Source organism: Sceloporus undulatus, chromosome 9 (genome assembly GCF_019175285.1).
Source record: "Sceloporus undulatus isolate JIND9_A2432 ecotype Alabama chromosome 9, SceUnd_v1.1, whole genome shotgun sequence".
In the NCBI taxonomy this organism is placed as follows: domain Eukaryota; kingdom Metazoa; phylum Chordata; class Lepidosauria; order Squamata; family Phrynosomatidae; genus Sceloporus; species Sceloporus undulatus.
This window is the reverse complement of record NC_056530.1, coordinates 27,900,781-27,918,186: the sequence shown is the minus strand read 5'-3', so window position 1 is coordinate 27,918,186 and position 17,406 is coordinate 27,900,781. Positions and strand designations below refer to the sequence as shown.

Below are 17,406 nucleotides of genomic sequence, written 5' to 3'. Positions count from 1 at the left end.
ACACATCTGGGCTGAGCTAGTCCCTGGAAGGGGAGGGTTTGACTTTGGCATCACTTTGGAATTCTGGGAGTTGTAGTTTATTTTCTCCCTAGCCCTGGCAGTTTAAAGTGGGGTCAAACCAGATCCTTTCTGCAGTGCATCAATGCAGCCCTAAGGCAGCTCTGATCCTTTTGGGTCTCTTTTCCTTTGCAAAGCTCTTAGGAGTTGCTGGGGCTTGCTTTTGGGAGTGTGTGTGTGTGTGTGTGTGTGTGTGTGTGTCATTTTATATAAGGGACACCCCCCCTCAAAAAAACCCTGCTCAATTGCTCCCTTCATCTTCTTTGCAGCAGCAGCAGCAGCAACAACAACCCTGCTTATGTTATTCTATTGAGCATCCATGGCTTTTGCTTCCCATGCCAGGTCCTGGCACCAAACCCCAGCCGATACCATTGGGCCCACTGTACATTTTAAGCCGGCTTGCTTTTAAAAAGAGAAATGAAAAGGCCCCTTTGAGTCTCACTTTTGAACGCTGGAGACAGTTAGACAGAAGAGGAAGAAGAGGATTAGGATCCAATGGCAGCGGAATGAATGGAGGAAAGTGGCACCTGTTGGATCGGCACCAAGCAAGCTGCTGAAAGCGCAGAAGCCCTGCCAATCAATATCAAAAGGGGTGGCGGGTGCCAACATGCCAGTGGCTTGGTCCAAATGGCAACTGTTCCCCCTCTGTCCTCCAACCACCCACCCATCCGCCCTTCACACTCAGAGCCACCAACAGGCCTCTGGTTGTGAGTCACTCCAGTTGTGGTTCATCATCCCTTTGGCACCTGATCTGTCATTCCACTCCTCTGAGTCACCCAGGTTTTTGGTGATGATGGGCACTTGCTTTCCCTCCTCCTTTCACCGCCCCCTTTTGCCACCCCCGCTTTGGGGGCAAATGGGGCAAACAGGTGAGTCACTAATACCCATAATCCCCAACCTTTCTCCTTGACCTCTCATACAAATCACTAACACCTTCTCTCTTGCCCGCATGTGCCAAAGCTTTCTCCACCCCAAAAACTAGTCATCTGAGGATGCCCTCCCCATTTGATTCCTCAATGTGTGGGAAAGCGCTCTGTATATGCTCAGAGGCACCTTTCCATCCTACAACTTTGCTGGTGTTGCGGGCCTTCAAGTCGTTTCCGACTTACGGCGGACCCTACTGCAAGATTTTCTTGGCAAGGTTTGCTCCAAGGGGTTTTTTAGCCATTGCCGTCCCTATGAGGCTGAGAGAGTGTGGCTTGATTAGTGGGTGAGCAGGGATTCGAACCTGGGTCTCCGGAGTCATCGTCCAACGCTCGCACCGCCACATCGCACTGGCTCCCTCATGTGACATTTTCACTTATAGAACCAGTGTGGCATATTGTGGTTTCAATGTTGGACTGTCTGTGACACTCCCTCGGCCACAAAGGATGGCAAGGGCGAACCCCCGCTGAGGAAACTTGCCAAGGAAACCCCAGGATAGGCTTGCCCTTGGGTGGCCATAAGTCAGAAAGGACTTGTTGGCACACAACAACAACGACAACAACAGTGAGACTGGGTCAGGGCAAAATCTAGCCATGCCCGCTTGGGCAGAGAAGGCTGGCATCTGGTGCTCTCTTTCTAGTTCGCTTCTAGTCATTTGAGTGCTGGACTATGACACAGTCTCAGCCTTGGAGGATGGCAAGGGCAAACCCTCTTTGAAGAAACTTGCCAGGTTTACCTTAGGTTCTCCATAAGTGAAAAATGACTTGCCCAGAAACAATCATGCCACCTCTTTCCTGTCTCTTCCCTGGGCATAGTTTCCCAAAGTTTTTCTCCACAGGGAAACCAGCGTACACTGGTGGCAACCTAGTGACCACCGTTCTCTTAGGGTCTCCATAAGCGAAAGGTGCCCAGGAACAATCATGCCACCTCTTTCCCTTCTCTTCCCTGGGCTCTCCATTGGGCATAGTTGCCAAAAACATTTCTCTGCAGGGAAATCAGGTTACGCTGGTGGCAACCTAATGCCATGAAGTGATCATAGGGTCTCCATAAGTGAAAAATGACTTGGAGGTGCCCAGGAACAACCATGCCACCTCTTTCCCTGGGCTCTCCAGTGGGCATCATTTCCCAAAAGCTTTTCTCATCAGATCACACTAGTGGCAACCTACTGCCTTGAAGCGGCCACCGTTTCCCTCCTTGCCCACGGTTTGACCTCCTGGCCCCAATCCCTCTCCTTTTCTCAGCTCCTTTGATTCGGGCGGAAAGGAAGGAGAGCCAGGCCCAGATCCAAGCCACATCCTTGAAACGTGAGTGAGTCGACTCCGGGAGGAAGAGTGACTAACCCCAAAAGTATATAGAGCAGCCTCACAGGTCCTGCCAACTATGCGAGACTCAAAGTGCAACTCATCGCCATTGGGATTCTTTGGACCTGGGCCATGACATGCTTACTGGGTTCCATGTGCGAGTTGAAGCCACATGGGATGGGAACTCCCTGGCTGGGCTTCACACAGTAAGCACAAGGGAGAGCATCATCTCTGCAATGCACCACTTTTCTTGTTCTTTCGGAACAATGCCAGCCTTACTGATTCAAGGGGTTGGACTAGATGACCCTTAAGGTCCCTTCCGAATTTCTATGATCCTACGATTCCTCCTCCCGCACCTGCTGGGATGCTACTGTTTTGGCTACATAAAGCCGCACAACCAAAGAGTTTGCTATTAGTACATATGATGGTCGCATCCATATCGATGGGGCAGCGAATCCGCTCTGGGTTTTAGTTGGAAATGCAAAGGTGTGCTCTCCGAAGAACTGAGCTTGATCTTCCAAGCAAGTTTGGCACTTTAGATAGTTCCTCTAAAATTGGAACTGGATGCTGGGATGGATTCCCTCCTGTCATAAGAGGACAACTAGAGGTTAAGGCAACCCTATTTGTGTCCGCTAGATGATGCCCCCGGAAGAGAAGGCAAACCCTTCTGGGAAATGTCAGCTCTGCCAACAGTCTTGACAGCTCTGCCAATGGCCAGGTCTGCCAATGGCCAGCTGTATCAGTGGTCAGCTCTGTCAATGACCAGCTCTGCCAATGGTCATCTGTGTCAATGGTCAGCTGTGTCAATGGACAGCTCTGGCAATAGACAGCTCTGCTAATGGCTAACTCTGCCAATGACCAGCTCTGCCAACGGCCAGCTGTGTCAATGACCAGCTGTGTCAATGGTCAGCCATGTCAATGACCAGCTCCTCCAATGGCCAACTTGGCCAACGGCCAGCTGTGTCAATGGTCAATTGTGTCAATGACCAGCTCAGCCAAAGGCCAATTCTGCCAGTGGACAGCCACCAATGGCCAGCTCTGCCAACGAACAACTCTGTCAAAGGCCAGCTCTGCCAACGGCCAGCTCTTTTGATAGCCTGCTCTGCCAACGGCTAGCTGTCTTCACAGAGCTTTGGAAATAATACACACAGACGCAAACAGACGCACATACACACACACACACACAGAGTATAGGGGGAAATATTGGGGTGAGGGCGAATACAGAGACAATTCCTTTTTTCGGAATATAGGGGAAATTACTTTTTGAACTCCAAATCTCAGACTCCCTGACTATTTTTGGCCGGGGGATACTGAGCTTTGTAGTCCAAAAAGAGCCAAGCTTCCAAGCTCAGTTTCTTTCTGCCACCGCTTTCCTTCGGCCTCCAGCCCCCCATCCTTTACCCCAAGACCCCTACAGCATTGCCCATCCTTGTACCCTCCCTGTACCAACTCAGCCAGGCTTCTCAGTGCCCCCCCGAGGCCCTGTTTGGATTTGGGGACATGCCATGGGTCTCGGAAGGGTGGCTCTTCCCCCTTCCTTCAAGGTGAGTCAGCCACGTTCTCCGCGGGTGTCTCACATCCTGCCCAGATCCCAAGCAAAAAGGGACTTTTCGGTTAACCCTCCGAGCTCCAAAGGGGATCTTCTCTTTCCATCTTCAGGAGAGAATGAGCCCCAGTTGCCTGGCTTCAGATTTTGGACTTCCTAGCCATCGAGATGTTGCTGGGTTGCAACTCTCATTGTCCCCAAACACCAGGCTTGATGGGATCGGGAGTCCAACTGGTTAGATGTTGCTCCAGATTCGAGCCAGGACCATCGCCACCTGAAGCTGGCACAATGGCCTCATTCCCACTGCCTTTTAAACCGGATCGCAATCCCGGTTCCCATTTAACCTGCATCTTTTTTTACACTGGCGTCTTTTCAGATCAGTCGATTCCGTGCAAGTGTGAACCAGATGTGGATCGAAACCGATTTACATTTGCCCTTCGGCCGGCTGGAGCGGGTCCATTTTGAACCGATCTGTTTGTGAATGTGAACCACAAGTGGGTTATTTTATAGGGAAGAGATGTGATCGGGGCAAATGTGGCAGGAACCATGTCGAACCGATCCATCGATCCGGATTGCACACCAATTTATCTGTAAGTGGGAATGAGGACCAAGAAGTGGAGTCTTCTTTGGAGATCTTTAAGCAGAGGCTGGATGGCCATCTGTCAATGGGGGTGCTTTGACGGTGAGTTCCTGCATGGCAGAATGGGGTTGGACTGGATGGCCTTTGGGGTCTCTTCCAACTCTATAGTTCTGCGGTTCATTTCCAGAGCTTGCCAAGTTCCTTTTCTGGAACTGCAAAAGGAACTTTCTCAAGCTTTGCAGCTCTAGGGAGACACTTCCCCATCTCAGCCCCAGTGGAAGAGACTCAGAGGAGCTTCTCTCTCGAGGTTTCCAGGCCCTGGCTCCTTTCCCATTGGGGAAAAAAGGGGGATTTCCCTGCCTTATCTGCCCAGGAGGTGGTGAGTCACCCCAGTAAAGGCATCTGGGTCACACCAGCACGAGAAACAGGCACACTTTCATGAACAACAGATTCGCATCTCCACGCCGATTCAGAACCAGTTCGGCATTGCCACTACGTTTACTGCCACTGGATCTCTCTATGCCGTTTTAACCCTATATGATTATTAATTATAATTAACCCTATGTAATGGTTAGTAGACATTATTATTATTATTTTAACCCAATTAAATTATACATATATATATACACACACACGGAGATATAGATTATATATAGAGAGAGATTTTATATACCCAGGAAGCCTCCTTCTAACCATCCATCAAGAAGCCAAGCCCTTCCTCCAGTCCATCTGCCTTGGTCCAGGCCTCGGAGGTGGAAAAGATCTGCTGGACCTGATCCTATTCCCCACCACCACTCCCTTCTCCTTTTGTGTCCTGTCTTTTAGATTGTAAGCCTGAGGGCAGGGAACCGTCTGACTAAAAAATTGATGTACAGCGCTGTGTAAACTTACAGCGCTTTATAAATAAAGGTTAATAATAATAATAATAATAATAATAATAATAATAATAATATATGGAGAGAAGAGTATAGATGATGATGATAGATAGATATAGATATAGATAATTTTATATATATATATAGAGAGAGATTATATACATGATGATAGATAGAAATATAGATTATATATAGAGCGAGATTATATACATATAGAGAGATATTATAGATGATGATAGACATAGATATAGATATATATAGAGAGAGATTATAGATGATAGATAGACATAGATAGATATAGATATAGATATATACAGAGAGAGATTATAGATGATGATAGAGTTTATATATATATATATATATATATATATATATATAGAGAGAGAGAGAGAGAGAGAGAGAGAGAGATTATAGATGATAGATGATAGATTGAGAGATCGATCCATAGCTAAATAGCTGGACCCATAGCTTGATTCATAGCTCGAGAGATCATGAGATCCATCCATGGCCGAGAGATCGACCCATAGCTTGATCTCCTCTTAGAGAAGTCCCTGATTCTCTCAAAGAGAGGCACGTGAAAAACCCTGGCCAAAGGGGAACCCTTTCCCAGGCGCGCCAAACAGGAAGGCACCAGGCCATATAAGGGCATCTACGTCACCGCCCTGTGAGTCAGCCCTCGGAACGTACCAAGCGGGGCTCGGCCGCGGGGGGATCCTGGGCTCCCTGGATCCTTAGAGAGGGATCCTCTGAAAGGAGGGGGAGTGGATCCCTGCCCAGAGTGGATGGGATCTCCTCCCTGGAGTCGGGGACAGCGGTGGGGCTGGGGTTTCAGGGCTAGAAAACCATTGCGGAGTTTGGGTTGTTGTTCCTTTGCCCCCCTCCGAGGCTTGGAGTAAAGAGGCCCGGGAGATCCCCATTCATAAAAAAGTCCTTGTGGGGCTGAGCCCAGGCAGAGATGTTCAAGGACTACGGCGGGGGGAGGCCACGTTTCCAGGGCCAGCCAGCCCCACTGCCACCAGCCCAGCAGCAGGTAAGGAGACCCTACTTTCTCCATTTGGCACTCTGCACATGCCCAGGAGCCCTACAGGCCCCCAAAGGCACCAGATTGCCCCTGATCCTGGATGCTAAGCAGGGTCAGCCCTGGTTGGGACTTGGGTGGGAGACCGACAACCAATCCTAAGGGCTGTAGGATAGATTTCAGAAGCCAAAAACGCCCCTGAGTATATCCCTGGCCTACTTTTATGCACTCTGCACATGCCCAGGGGTCCTACAGGTACCCAAGGCACTAGGTTGCCTCTGATCTTAGATGCTAAGCAGGGTCAGCCCTGGTTAGGACGGGTGGGAGACCGACAGTGAATCCCAGGGGCTGTCAGCTAGATTTCAGAGGAAAGAATTGGCAAATATATTATTATTATTATTATTATTATTATTAATATTAGAGTCATAGGGTTGGAAGACACCACAAGGTACCCTAAATGCACCAGATATTTGTATTAATATCTCATACTGGTATTACTATTAGTATGTATTTAATTATTAATTAAATTATTATTGTTGTTGTTATTTTGTTGATATTATGTGTGTGTTGTTTGCCTTCAAGCCATTTTCGACTAACCATAAGTGAACCTATCTGTGTATTCTGTGTATTCCTGCATGGCAGAATGGGGTTGGGGTTCTCTTGGTAGGATTTGTCCAGAGGAGGTTTGCCTTTGCCTCCCTAGACTACAAATCCCAAAAATCCATATCCATGGAATTATAGTACTATAAGAGAGCCAGCATGATGTACATTGGACTATGACTTTGGGAACCCAGGTTCGAATCCACAGGATGATAGGCCTTTGGTCTTACCTAGCAAGGCTCTCATTTTAGCCTCTGAAAATCAGGAATCGAACCTCCTTCTTCCAAGGCAATCTACCTCTCCAAGCCAGAGAGTGAGAGCAAGCATGGCATTGATTGAGTGTTGGATTTGGACTCTGAAAGGTCAGATTTGAGATCTCTGCTTAGGCATGGAAACCTACTAGTAACTTTAGGAGTTCCTGCATGACAGAATGGGGTTGGACTGGATGGCCCTTGGGGTCTCTTCCAACTCTAGGATTCTATGTATTCCGGCATGGCAGAATAGGGTTGGACTGGATGGCCCTTGGGGTCCCTTCCAACACTATGTATTCTATGCATCCCTGCATGGCAGAATGGGGTTGGACTGGATGGCCCTTTGGTATCTCTTCCAACTTTATGTATTCTATGTATTCCTGCATGGCAGAATGAAGGGGTTGGACTGGATGGCCCTTGGGGTCTCTTCCAACTCTAGGATTCTATGTATTCCTGCATGGCAGAATAAAGGGGTTGGACTGGATGGCCCTTGGGGTCTCTTCCAATTCTATGTATTCTATGATTCAATAAGTGTTGTTCAAATGTAGAAATCAAAATTGTGGGTGAGGTACACCTCCAAAAGGAAGGGGATCTGCACTGCCACCTCAGTCCAAATATATTGGACTATAATTTCCATCACCCCTCCAAGGCAGCATGACCCCGGATGGCAGCGACTAGCCCTAAGCCTTTGGAGATACATTGTCCATGCAGTCTGGGGATGATGGAGATGGTCACCTTCCAACCCCTTAAAGGCTATCCAGTTTTATTTAGCACAGACTTTTGGTGGACTCCATAGTCATGCCAAATAAAATGTGGTCCCCTTTCCGTAGGAGGTGCAATCCTCCAAATGTTGTTGGACTGCAATTCCCATTATTCCTCACCCTTGCCTAGGCTAGGGATTTGCAAACCGACAGCATCTGGATTGCAAATGTTTGCAGGTTTGGAGCTTTTAGCGATGCATCTGCCAATGGGGATGCTTTGATAGAGAGTTCCTGCATGGCAGAAGGGGGGTTGGACTGGATGGCCCTTGGGGTCCCTTCCAACCCTATGTATTCTGTGTATTCCTGCATGGCAGAAGTATACAGTATACAGAGGAAGGATGCCAGCCAATGCAGTCGATGGAAGGCTCTTTGGTTGCGGCAAATGGAGAAGGGGCTTCACTTACTAGGGGGTCTCCCTTTTGGTCTCCCTTCCAAATCTGCACCTGGGTCCTGGGGCTACGCACTTGGAGCAGGATGGGAGAGGTTGTGCTTTTCGTTGTTGCTGTGTCATCTTGTGCTGTGTCATCGCAAAGTGAGTCACTCTGAAGACAAGTCATCCTCCCCAAAGTCAGGGTGGGGGCCCTTCCTTTTGCAGCCCTCCTGGGATATCCAGTTTCTTTAGTCTATACAGTACTCACCTTCCTCTTTGCTTATGCAACATACCTGGGAACATCATGCACCTTCCCCACCTTGGGCCAAATGCCCTCTAGGCAGCCTACCTTGCAAGGAGGGCGGTGTCGGCGTGGGCGGTGATGCCATCATCCACGCAGGGCACACTGCCGATCCCATCAGGGCAGGCAAATCAGCACTGCGTGTCCCACAAAGGCAGGCAAATGAGTTCCCTGGCACCGGTGGGCAGGCAGTCATTTCGCATTACGTCCAACAGCCTTGCGAGGCAGGCCTCGGATTCGACTTTCTTAGGGTGCACCTTAGGGTGCCTTCAAGGCCTTTCCGACTTCGAATGAACCTGTCATGGGGTTTTGTGATGCCACTTGCCATCCTATGAGGCTGAGAGAGTGTGACTCGATCAAGGGCACCCAGATGGTTGTCGAAATGATGCAGTTTGATGTCGCATTGACTCCCAGGTCTCTACAGACTATATGACTACATGACTACAGATTATATGACTATAATATAGTCGTCGTGGCACAGTGGTTTGAACGTTGGATTACAACTCTGGAAATTTCCTGGAAAATATAATATAATATAATATAATATAATATAATATAATATATATATATATATATATATATGAGAGACTCTTTGGCTGGTGTTAGTTCTCACCTGAGTCACAGTTCTGGAGAATGCAAACCGTGTTTCATTATTCTGTGATTGACGTCATGAAATTCTTGCCTTATATCTTTCCTCCTCGTATGGCTCCATATACTGTAGATCCTTTTTTGGTGCCTGGCCTCTTGCAAGCCATGAAATGCAAGAACAGGACAACCATTTGTCCTCCTTTGACTGGGCTTGTCCTCCGTTTCCGCTTTCTGCTCACAAAATCACTCTCCATTTGGAGTGTACATTGGCATTCCTAGGAGGGTTTGGAGACCGTAGTCTACGAAAGCTCACACTGCCAACTTCTTCCTTTCGTTTAATAATAATAGTAGTAGTGTAGTAGTAACAATAATAATAGAATTCGAAAATATAGCTGTGTTAGGAGTTTATCACATAAAGGAGATTGGGAGCTTATCCCATGAATGTTCGTGTAATTACGCGAAACGATTTCACCCGACGTTGCGCAAAACCCGCCGTTAAAGTGGTCGCAAAGAAGCATCGATGTGCATCTTTTTCCTTTCAGGGTTTCGGCCACAATGCATTTCTGACATCACTTTATGTGATAAACATTCAAGCCATTACTCGCCTTTGTTGCTTTATTTGCAGGATGCTTTAAATGCGCTTTAATCTCTCTTTAATGCCGAAATTGGCCCCAGTGTGATAAACTCCGAAGTGGGTGGAATCGGTATTTAAAAAGGATCCTGTAACACCTTTGAGACTAAGGTGCTATAAGAGCTCTCTACATCTTGTTGCGAAGACAAAATGCAATGGCAAGGGGGCATCACATTGTGGTTTTCTCACCTCCTTGGAGTAAGAGTATAGATAGTAGATGTATGTATAATGAATTGATTTTCTCTCGGTTGCCCACCCAGCCTCTGCCAAAGTTGCCTGGGCATCCTTTTGCATTTCCATGAGCCCCAATTCAGGGCAACAGCACCTTCCACTCGTTCCGCATTCAACTTTGCTCCCTTCCCCACTCCTGGGTGGCATAGGAAGCCTAGTTCCCATTGTGCCATCTGGGGCTGGCATGAGCGGGCATTGGAAGTGCCCTTCCCTCACCCCAATGGCAGGTAGGGACGTTATCAGGGAAAGATGGTAGGCCGATTCTGGGCCGGTTTCAATGCCTCGCCCCGGGAGTAGGGCAAAGTGACGCCAGCACCCCACGCAGACAGCCGAGGCGTGACTCTTTCAAAGGAAAGGTGTGCCAGGTGCCCAGGGGCAAGGCTGTGCCTACCTGAGGGAAGTAGGTCAAGGAGTGTGGAAAGGGCACCGGGTGCATGCAGTGGCGGAGAAGGCGGCAGCTTCTGATCTAAGGGCTTCATCATGGTTCAGCCATAAAACGTCCAGAGGTAGCCGCGTCGGTCATGTAGCAAATCCAGTCATGTTTTACTCAACGCCAGCTAAGGTTGTCGAAGGCTTTCACGGCTGGCATCCAGAGTTTTTGGGGTTCTGTGGCCATGTTCTAGAAGGGTTTATTCCTGACGTTTCGCTGGCATCTGTGGCTGGCATCTTCAGAGGATGCTGGCATGGAAGTATATATAACCCTCTCTCTTAGAAGGCTTTCATGTGCGACATTCATGTTCTAGCCAGACCTGGCTGTTAATCATAGTCTTTCCTTTTCTTTTCTTTTCTTTTCTTTTCTTTTCTTTCCTTATTTTATTTTGTTGTATTTGGTTTTATTTTCTTCCCTCCCTCCTTCCAGAAGTACCAGTCTGACCCAGGGGCCGGCAGCAGCGGTGGCGCAAACGTCGGCAGTGCCGGCGCTTTCGTGCCCAACCTCAACGCCATTGCCACTAGCCATAACCTTCAGTGGATGGTCCAGCCCACCATCATGGGGGCCTCTCCAAGGATCCCATCCTACCCACGGCCTTATCATTGCCCCCACTATGGCACCGGCATCCGGCCGCGCGTGATTCGCACCGCTGGCCCAATGTTAACGCCACGGAGGCGTCATCCAGAGCATGTAAGTAGTTGGACTGGGGGCTGTGGCACCAGGGATGTGATGAGAGTCTCTGGGTGAAGTCAAAGGCTTTCATGGGCAGCATCCATAGTATTTGTGGCTATGTGGCCATGTTCTCGAAGAGTTTGTTCCTGACCTTTCGCCAGCATCTGTGGCTGGCATCTTCAGAGAATGCTGGCATGGAAGAGAGTTGGGTATATATATATTGTGTGACCCTGGGTTGGGAGGAGTGATATCCATGTTACTTTGTGTATTGTTCCATGTGAAGTTGAAGGCTTTTACAGGAGCCCTGGTGGCGCAGTGGTTAAATGCCTGTACTGCAGCCATTTACTCAAAACCACAAGGTTGCGAGTTCAAGACCAGCAAAGGGCCCAAGCTCGACTCAGGCTTGCATCCTTCCGAGGTCGCTAAAATGAGTACCCAGACTGTTGGGGGCAAATTAGCTTACTTGCTAATTAGCTTACTTGCTGTTCACCGCTATGATGTTTGGAATAGCGGTATATAAATAAAAAAACAAAAAAATCATCCATAGTTTTTGGAGGGTTTTTCGGACCATGCGGCCATGTTCTAGAAGAGTTTATTCCTGACGTTTCGCCAGCATCTGTGGTTGGCATCTTCAGAGAATGCTATGTTCCTTGTTTGTAGCATAACCGACTGAGGCACCCTTGTCCTCTAAGCATCAGAAAAGCCATAATGCCAATATACTCCCATAGATTATCTCCATGGTGTTTTGTGGGGTTTTCGGACCATGTTCTAGAAGAGTTTATTCCTGACGTTTCGCCAGCATCTGTGGCTTTGGCATCTTCAGAGAATGCTGGCATGGACAGGAGAGTGGGGTGTGTGTGTGTGGTGTGTGTGTGGTATAGGACAAAGTCTCCTATAAACTCCTGGTTTGCATGTGGGATTCTCACCCCAACAAAAACCTTATTAGAAGAAATGGTGGCATATGTGTGTGTGTGTGTATATAATATATATATATATACTGTATATATATATCTGAATCAGAACCCAAAAATGTCTTTTGAATTCCAGATCCTTCCTGTTCTCTTGAAACCTTGCCCATGGTTTTGTGTAGCACTTCTGTCCTCTTGTGGCCACAAAAAGTACAGTTGGCTTTCCAATTTCTTGTTGCTTCTTCCCTTGGGAAAAGGCGGAATATAAATACATTATATTATTATTATTATTATTATTATTATTATTATTATTATTATTATTCCAACAGACTGGGCCCAATTTCTGGAAGGGTACTTCTTGCAAACAACCCCTTGGGCTCATCCCACTTTTGGAAACGTGAGCTCTTGCTGTCGCTTCTTGTGCCGTTTGAAAAGGAACTTGCCCCATTCTCGTCCCATTGCTCTCTATTACCCAATTGTTGTCGTTGTGTGCCTTTGAGTTGTTTCCGATTCATGGCAACCCTAATGCCAACCTATCCTGGGGTTTTCTTGGCCAGATTTGTTCAGAGGAGGTTTGCCATGGCCTTCCCCTGAGGCTGAGAGAGTGTGACTTGCCCCAAACTCTGTGGTTCTCATGGCCAAAGGAGGAACCGAACCCTGATCTCGAGCGTTGTAGTCCGACGTTCAAACCATTGCACCATGCACTTTGTACCCCCATCATATTCTAGTTGTAAGGTCTCCAAATTTGGGGGATAGAAGTGAACCTCTTAGAATGGATAGAACTGATATCTGCACACACTTTCTCTGCTGTTTTCCCACATCTTTCCAAAAATAAGCATGTGGAGAGATGGCGAACCTATGGCATGCGTGCCAGAGGTAGCACTCAGAGCCCTCTCTGTGGCACGTGTGCCGTCGCCCCAGCACACAGTTTGCCAGTCTTTGTTGCTAGAAAGCCAGAGGGATGTGGCACTTTGCAATAAATAACTGGGTTTTGAGTTGCAGTTTGGGCACTCGGCCTCTAAAACGGTTCACCATCACTGAAACTGACCGAAAGAAGAAAATTGGCAGCACCGGCTTTCCTAGACTTCGGTCTGCTTCCTCGGATGCATTTGAGGAACGCCATAAATGCATCTGAGGAAGTGGGCTGAACTCCACGAAAGCTCCTGCTGCCAATTTCCTTCTTTTGGTGAGTCTCAAAGGCGCTACAAGATCTCTCCCAGACTGATTCTACAGATGAATATGGCTATATCTTTGAATTTCCAACAAATAACTTGCTGGAGAACATAAGATGGAGGGTGGTATTGCTTACAGGCGTCCCGCCCGGGTCATTGGTGCGGATTTGGCACTAAAAAAGCATTGAGAATGGAGCTTATATCACACTTGTGTCCCTCTCTAGCTGACCCCCGAAGAGGAAGAGCGGCGCCGTTTGCGACGGGAGAGGAACAAGTTGGCCGCCGCCAAATGCCGGAACCGACGGAAAGAGCTGACAGACACCTTGCAAGCGGTGAGTCGCAAACAATGCGCAATATCCCATGAGTGATATTTTTCTTTGTTGTGTTGCGTGCCTTCGGGTCATTTCTGACTTCTGGAGACCCCAAGGCAAACCGATCAGGGGGTTTTCTTAATAATAATAATAATAATAATAATAATAATAATAATAGGATTGGCAAGATTTGTTCGGAGGAGGTTTGCCAAGGCCTTCCCCTGAGGCTGAGAAAGTGTGACTTGCCAAAGGTCCCCCAGTGAGTTTCTTATCCTATCCTATTCCATCCTATCCTGCCCTATACTGTACTATCCTATGCTATGCTATCCTATCCATTCCTATCCTGTCCTGTCCTATGTTATCCTATCCTATCTCGTTCTAACCTATCATATCCTATCCTGTCCTATGCTATCCTATGCTATCCTGCCCTATGCTATCCTATCCTGCCCTTTACTATTCTATGCTATGCTATCCTATCCATTCCTATCCTATCCTTTCCTGCCCTATCCTATCCTATGCTATCCTATCCTGTCCAATATTATCCTATGCTATGCTATGCTATGCTATCCTATCTTGTCCTATGATATCCTATCCTGCTCTTTACTATCCTATGCTATTCTGTCTTATCCTATCAATTCCTATCCTATCCTATCCTGTCCTATGCTATCCTATCCATTCCTATCCTGTCCTGTCCTATGCTATCCATTCCTATCCTATCCTGTCCTATCCTATCCTATCCTATCCTATCCTATCCTATCCTATCCTATCCTGTCCTGTCCTGTCCTATACTATCCTATGCTATGCTATCCTATCCTATGATATCCTATTCTATCCTATCTTGTCCTATGATATCCTATCCTGTCATCCTATCCTGTCCAGGGCTGAGCTAGAAATCGAACCGTGGTCCAAGTAGCATGGATTCAAATGTATATGAGTACTTTTAGCTTTTATTTGGTCATCTTTTTTTCTTGAACGCCTTTAAAAGCCTGTAGAGAGACCTTGTGGTGCCTTGGAGACCAGCCGAAATAAGGAAAGCCTTCCAGGGCAGCTGTGCTGGCCATTTATTCACAAATGCAAACAAAACTCCATCAGTGATACCTTTTATTGGCCAAATAAAATGCACAATACACTTCTTGCAAGCTTCGAAAACTTGCCACAAGTCTACTGTGCATTTCCAGTTGGCCAATAAGAGGTATCCCTGATGAAAGAAAGACGTTTCAGTTTAGTCTCAAAGAAGGTGCTACAAGCTCTCTCTACAGACTGGTTTTAAACCTGCGTTTTCCCGTCTTCTCCCCTTCCTCCTTCCAGGAGACGGACCAGTTGGAGGCCGAACAATCAGGGCTGAAGAAAGAGATTGCGGAGCTGCAGAAGCAAAAAGAGCGCCTGGAGCTGGTCCTGGAGGCCCACAAATTCTGCAAGGTCTGCAAAGTCCTGGGGGACTCATCCTCTTCGGAGGACGACGAAGAAAGCCACAGCCGGTCGATGACGGATGCGGCCCAGCATCCCGCCAAGCAAGGATCCCCGCCAGGGCCCAGCATCCCCCGTCGGGCTGCACCAGTGCCTCCCAGTATCACTTTGCCCCCCAGCGCCGTGCTGGAGCCGGAAGCGTTGCACACCCCGACCTTGATGTCCACTCCGTCTCTCACCCCTTTCACCCCCAGCTTGGTCTTCACCTATCCGACCCCCGGGGACCCCGACGCACCTTCGGGTTCGGGTTTCCCCCAAGAGCCCTGCTCCTCTGCCCACCGACGCAGCAGCAGTGGCGACCATTCCTCCGACTCCCTAAATTCGCCAACCTTGTTGGCGCTCTAAGGACGGCAAGGAGTCGTGGAAAGAGCTCTTCGGCCCAGGTCTAGTAGAGACCGCTGGGTTCTAGGTGCCAGGTTCTAGGTGATGCTTCACTATTCCAAAACTTCTAAGAGACTGCCTCTTTTAGAGGCTGCCAGGTTCCAGGTGATGCTTTGCCATTCCAAAACTTCTCTTCTTAGTGTCCGCATTTCCCGCGCTGGAACTCACCGACAGAACTGGCCAACGTCTCTTGCACCGGGGTCCAGGGACTAGTCCTCAAGAGTGATCACAGAACCCTTTTTATATATATATATATAAATGATAAACAGTGCCCTTATTCCAGAATACCGGAACTCTGACCTTCAATACTTTAGAACAGATTGTTAAGAAATATATATATATTTCATGTGTTCCCTCTCCCTTTTTATAAATATACCTTTTTGCTCCATTCCTTTCCCCTTGTCTTCTGAAACTACCAGTTTTAGGGTTTTTGGAGTGGGTTTCTGGATTAGCTAGGACAGTGGGACGGATTTTCCTAACCATATATATATATATATATATAGTCGTGATTTGCACCTGTTGCAATGTCATGTTTTGAAATGCATGGGAAACCAAGCCGCATTCGCCGTGCCAAAGGTCTGCTCTTGGCAGAGATTGAAAGGGCTTGAGCTGGTTTGTTGCTACAGGTTTCAGTTGGGATTTTTGGACTCTAGTTGCGGATACTGAAGGCCTGAGATTCAAAACTGACCACTACACTCCTGGAAGAGCTACTGTGATCCAATTTGGAGAACATTATGCTCCCTTTCAAACCGGTTGGAGAAACGAAATGGACTCTATTCATTGAATGCACCCTATAGATCCATCCATCCTTCATCCAGACTGACCTATAGCCTCCTGGATGAGGTGGGGTACCTATTTGCTGAATGTAGAAAGAGGTTATCTTATATGTATTTGAGTTTTCGGAGGGCAGGTCCTTCCTGGACCAAGGCCCTACCAAAATAAACGTATCAAGAAACAAATAGTATTACCGTCAAGGGCAATGTTGTTGGTCATTTTGCACTCACAGCTGCAATCCTCCCGTCTACAACAGTCCATGCAAAAGGGATCTAGGGGTCCCAGTCAATCAGACGTTGCACCTGAGTCAACAGTGTGATGCGGCGGCTAAAAAGGCCAACGCGATTCTAGGCTTCATTGATAGAAGTCTTTCTCAGTTTGTAAGCCAGAGGGCAGGGTTTGCAAAAATGGGAAGGCAATAGGTACCCCATAAGTAACTTTTGTTGTCTGTCTTATGGTCCTCAAACTGGTTCCTATAGTGTTTTTGGATCCTTCTCACACTGCATTCCTGTAGCACTATATTCCACTTTAACAACATCCAATGGGATCCTATGGGATTTGCAGTTCAAGGGAAGCATTTCGCACTTCGACCGCACTAAACTCCAAACCCCAGAATCCCATCAGATGTCGCCATTGGCGGTTAAAGCAGGACACATCACTACATAACAGTGTACAGTTGGCCTGCCAACATTTGTGGCTTTGACTTGTTCGTGGAGTTGATACTGTATGTTTCCTATAGGAATCTCAGGCGCAACTCTCTGGTCAACTTCCATAGAGGTTGCGCTGGAGGGATTCCTAGAGAGAACACTTCTCTAGACGTTTGTGGGTCCTCCAGTGCAATTCTATGCTCAACCTCTGGCAGACATTGATCACAGACCTGCATTGGAGGACCTAGAGATTCCTAGAGAGAACACTTCTCTAGGGGTTTGTGGGTCCTCCAGTGCAATTCTATGCTCAACCTCTGGCAGATGTTGCATTGGAAGAAGCAGAGAGTCCTTGCTCCGGTATAATTGCAAGTTTGCTTTCACTGGTTAATATTAATATATTTCTGAGATACATTGGTCAAAGACCGTCAATAAAATTGATTGCCATTGCCATCCTCTGAAGCCGAGAGAATGCGACAACAGAGTCACAGTCCAATGCTCAAACCATGCTGGATCTCAGCTTGGTTTACTGGAGGCTAAAGAAAGGTGCTGGATAGCTCTGGAAGCGTGGAAGACGGAGATTTGACTGTCCCGACACAATGGACTGCAACCC

General features: G+C 47.7%; 1 protein-coding gene across 1 annotated transcript; it reads left to right on the top strand.

Annotated features, from left to right (window-relative positions):
- Positions 1-6,238: 6,238 nt before the first annotated feature.
- FOSL1 (FOS like 1, AP-1 transcription factor subunit) lies at positions 6,239-16,328 on the top strand. The gene is made up of 4 exons (XM_042439931.1): positions 6,239-6,313; positions 10,894-11,154; positions 13,441-13,548; positions 14,836-16,328. The coding sequence occupies exons 1-4, from the start codon at positions 6,239-6,241 to the stop codon at positions 15,337-15,339; spliced, it is 948 nt and encodes a 315-aa protein (XP_042295865.1). The 3' UTR covers positions 15,340-16,328.
- Positions 16,329-17,406: the final 1,078 nt, after the last annotated feature.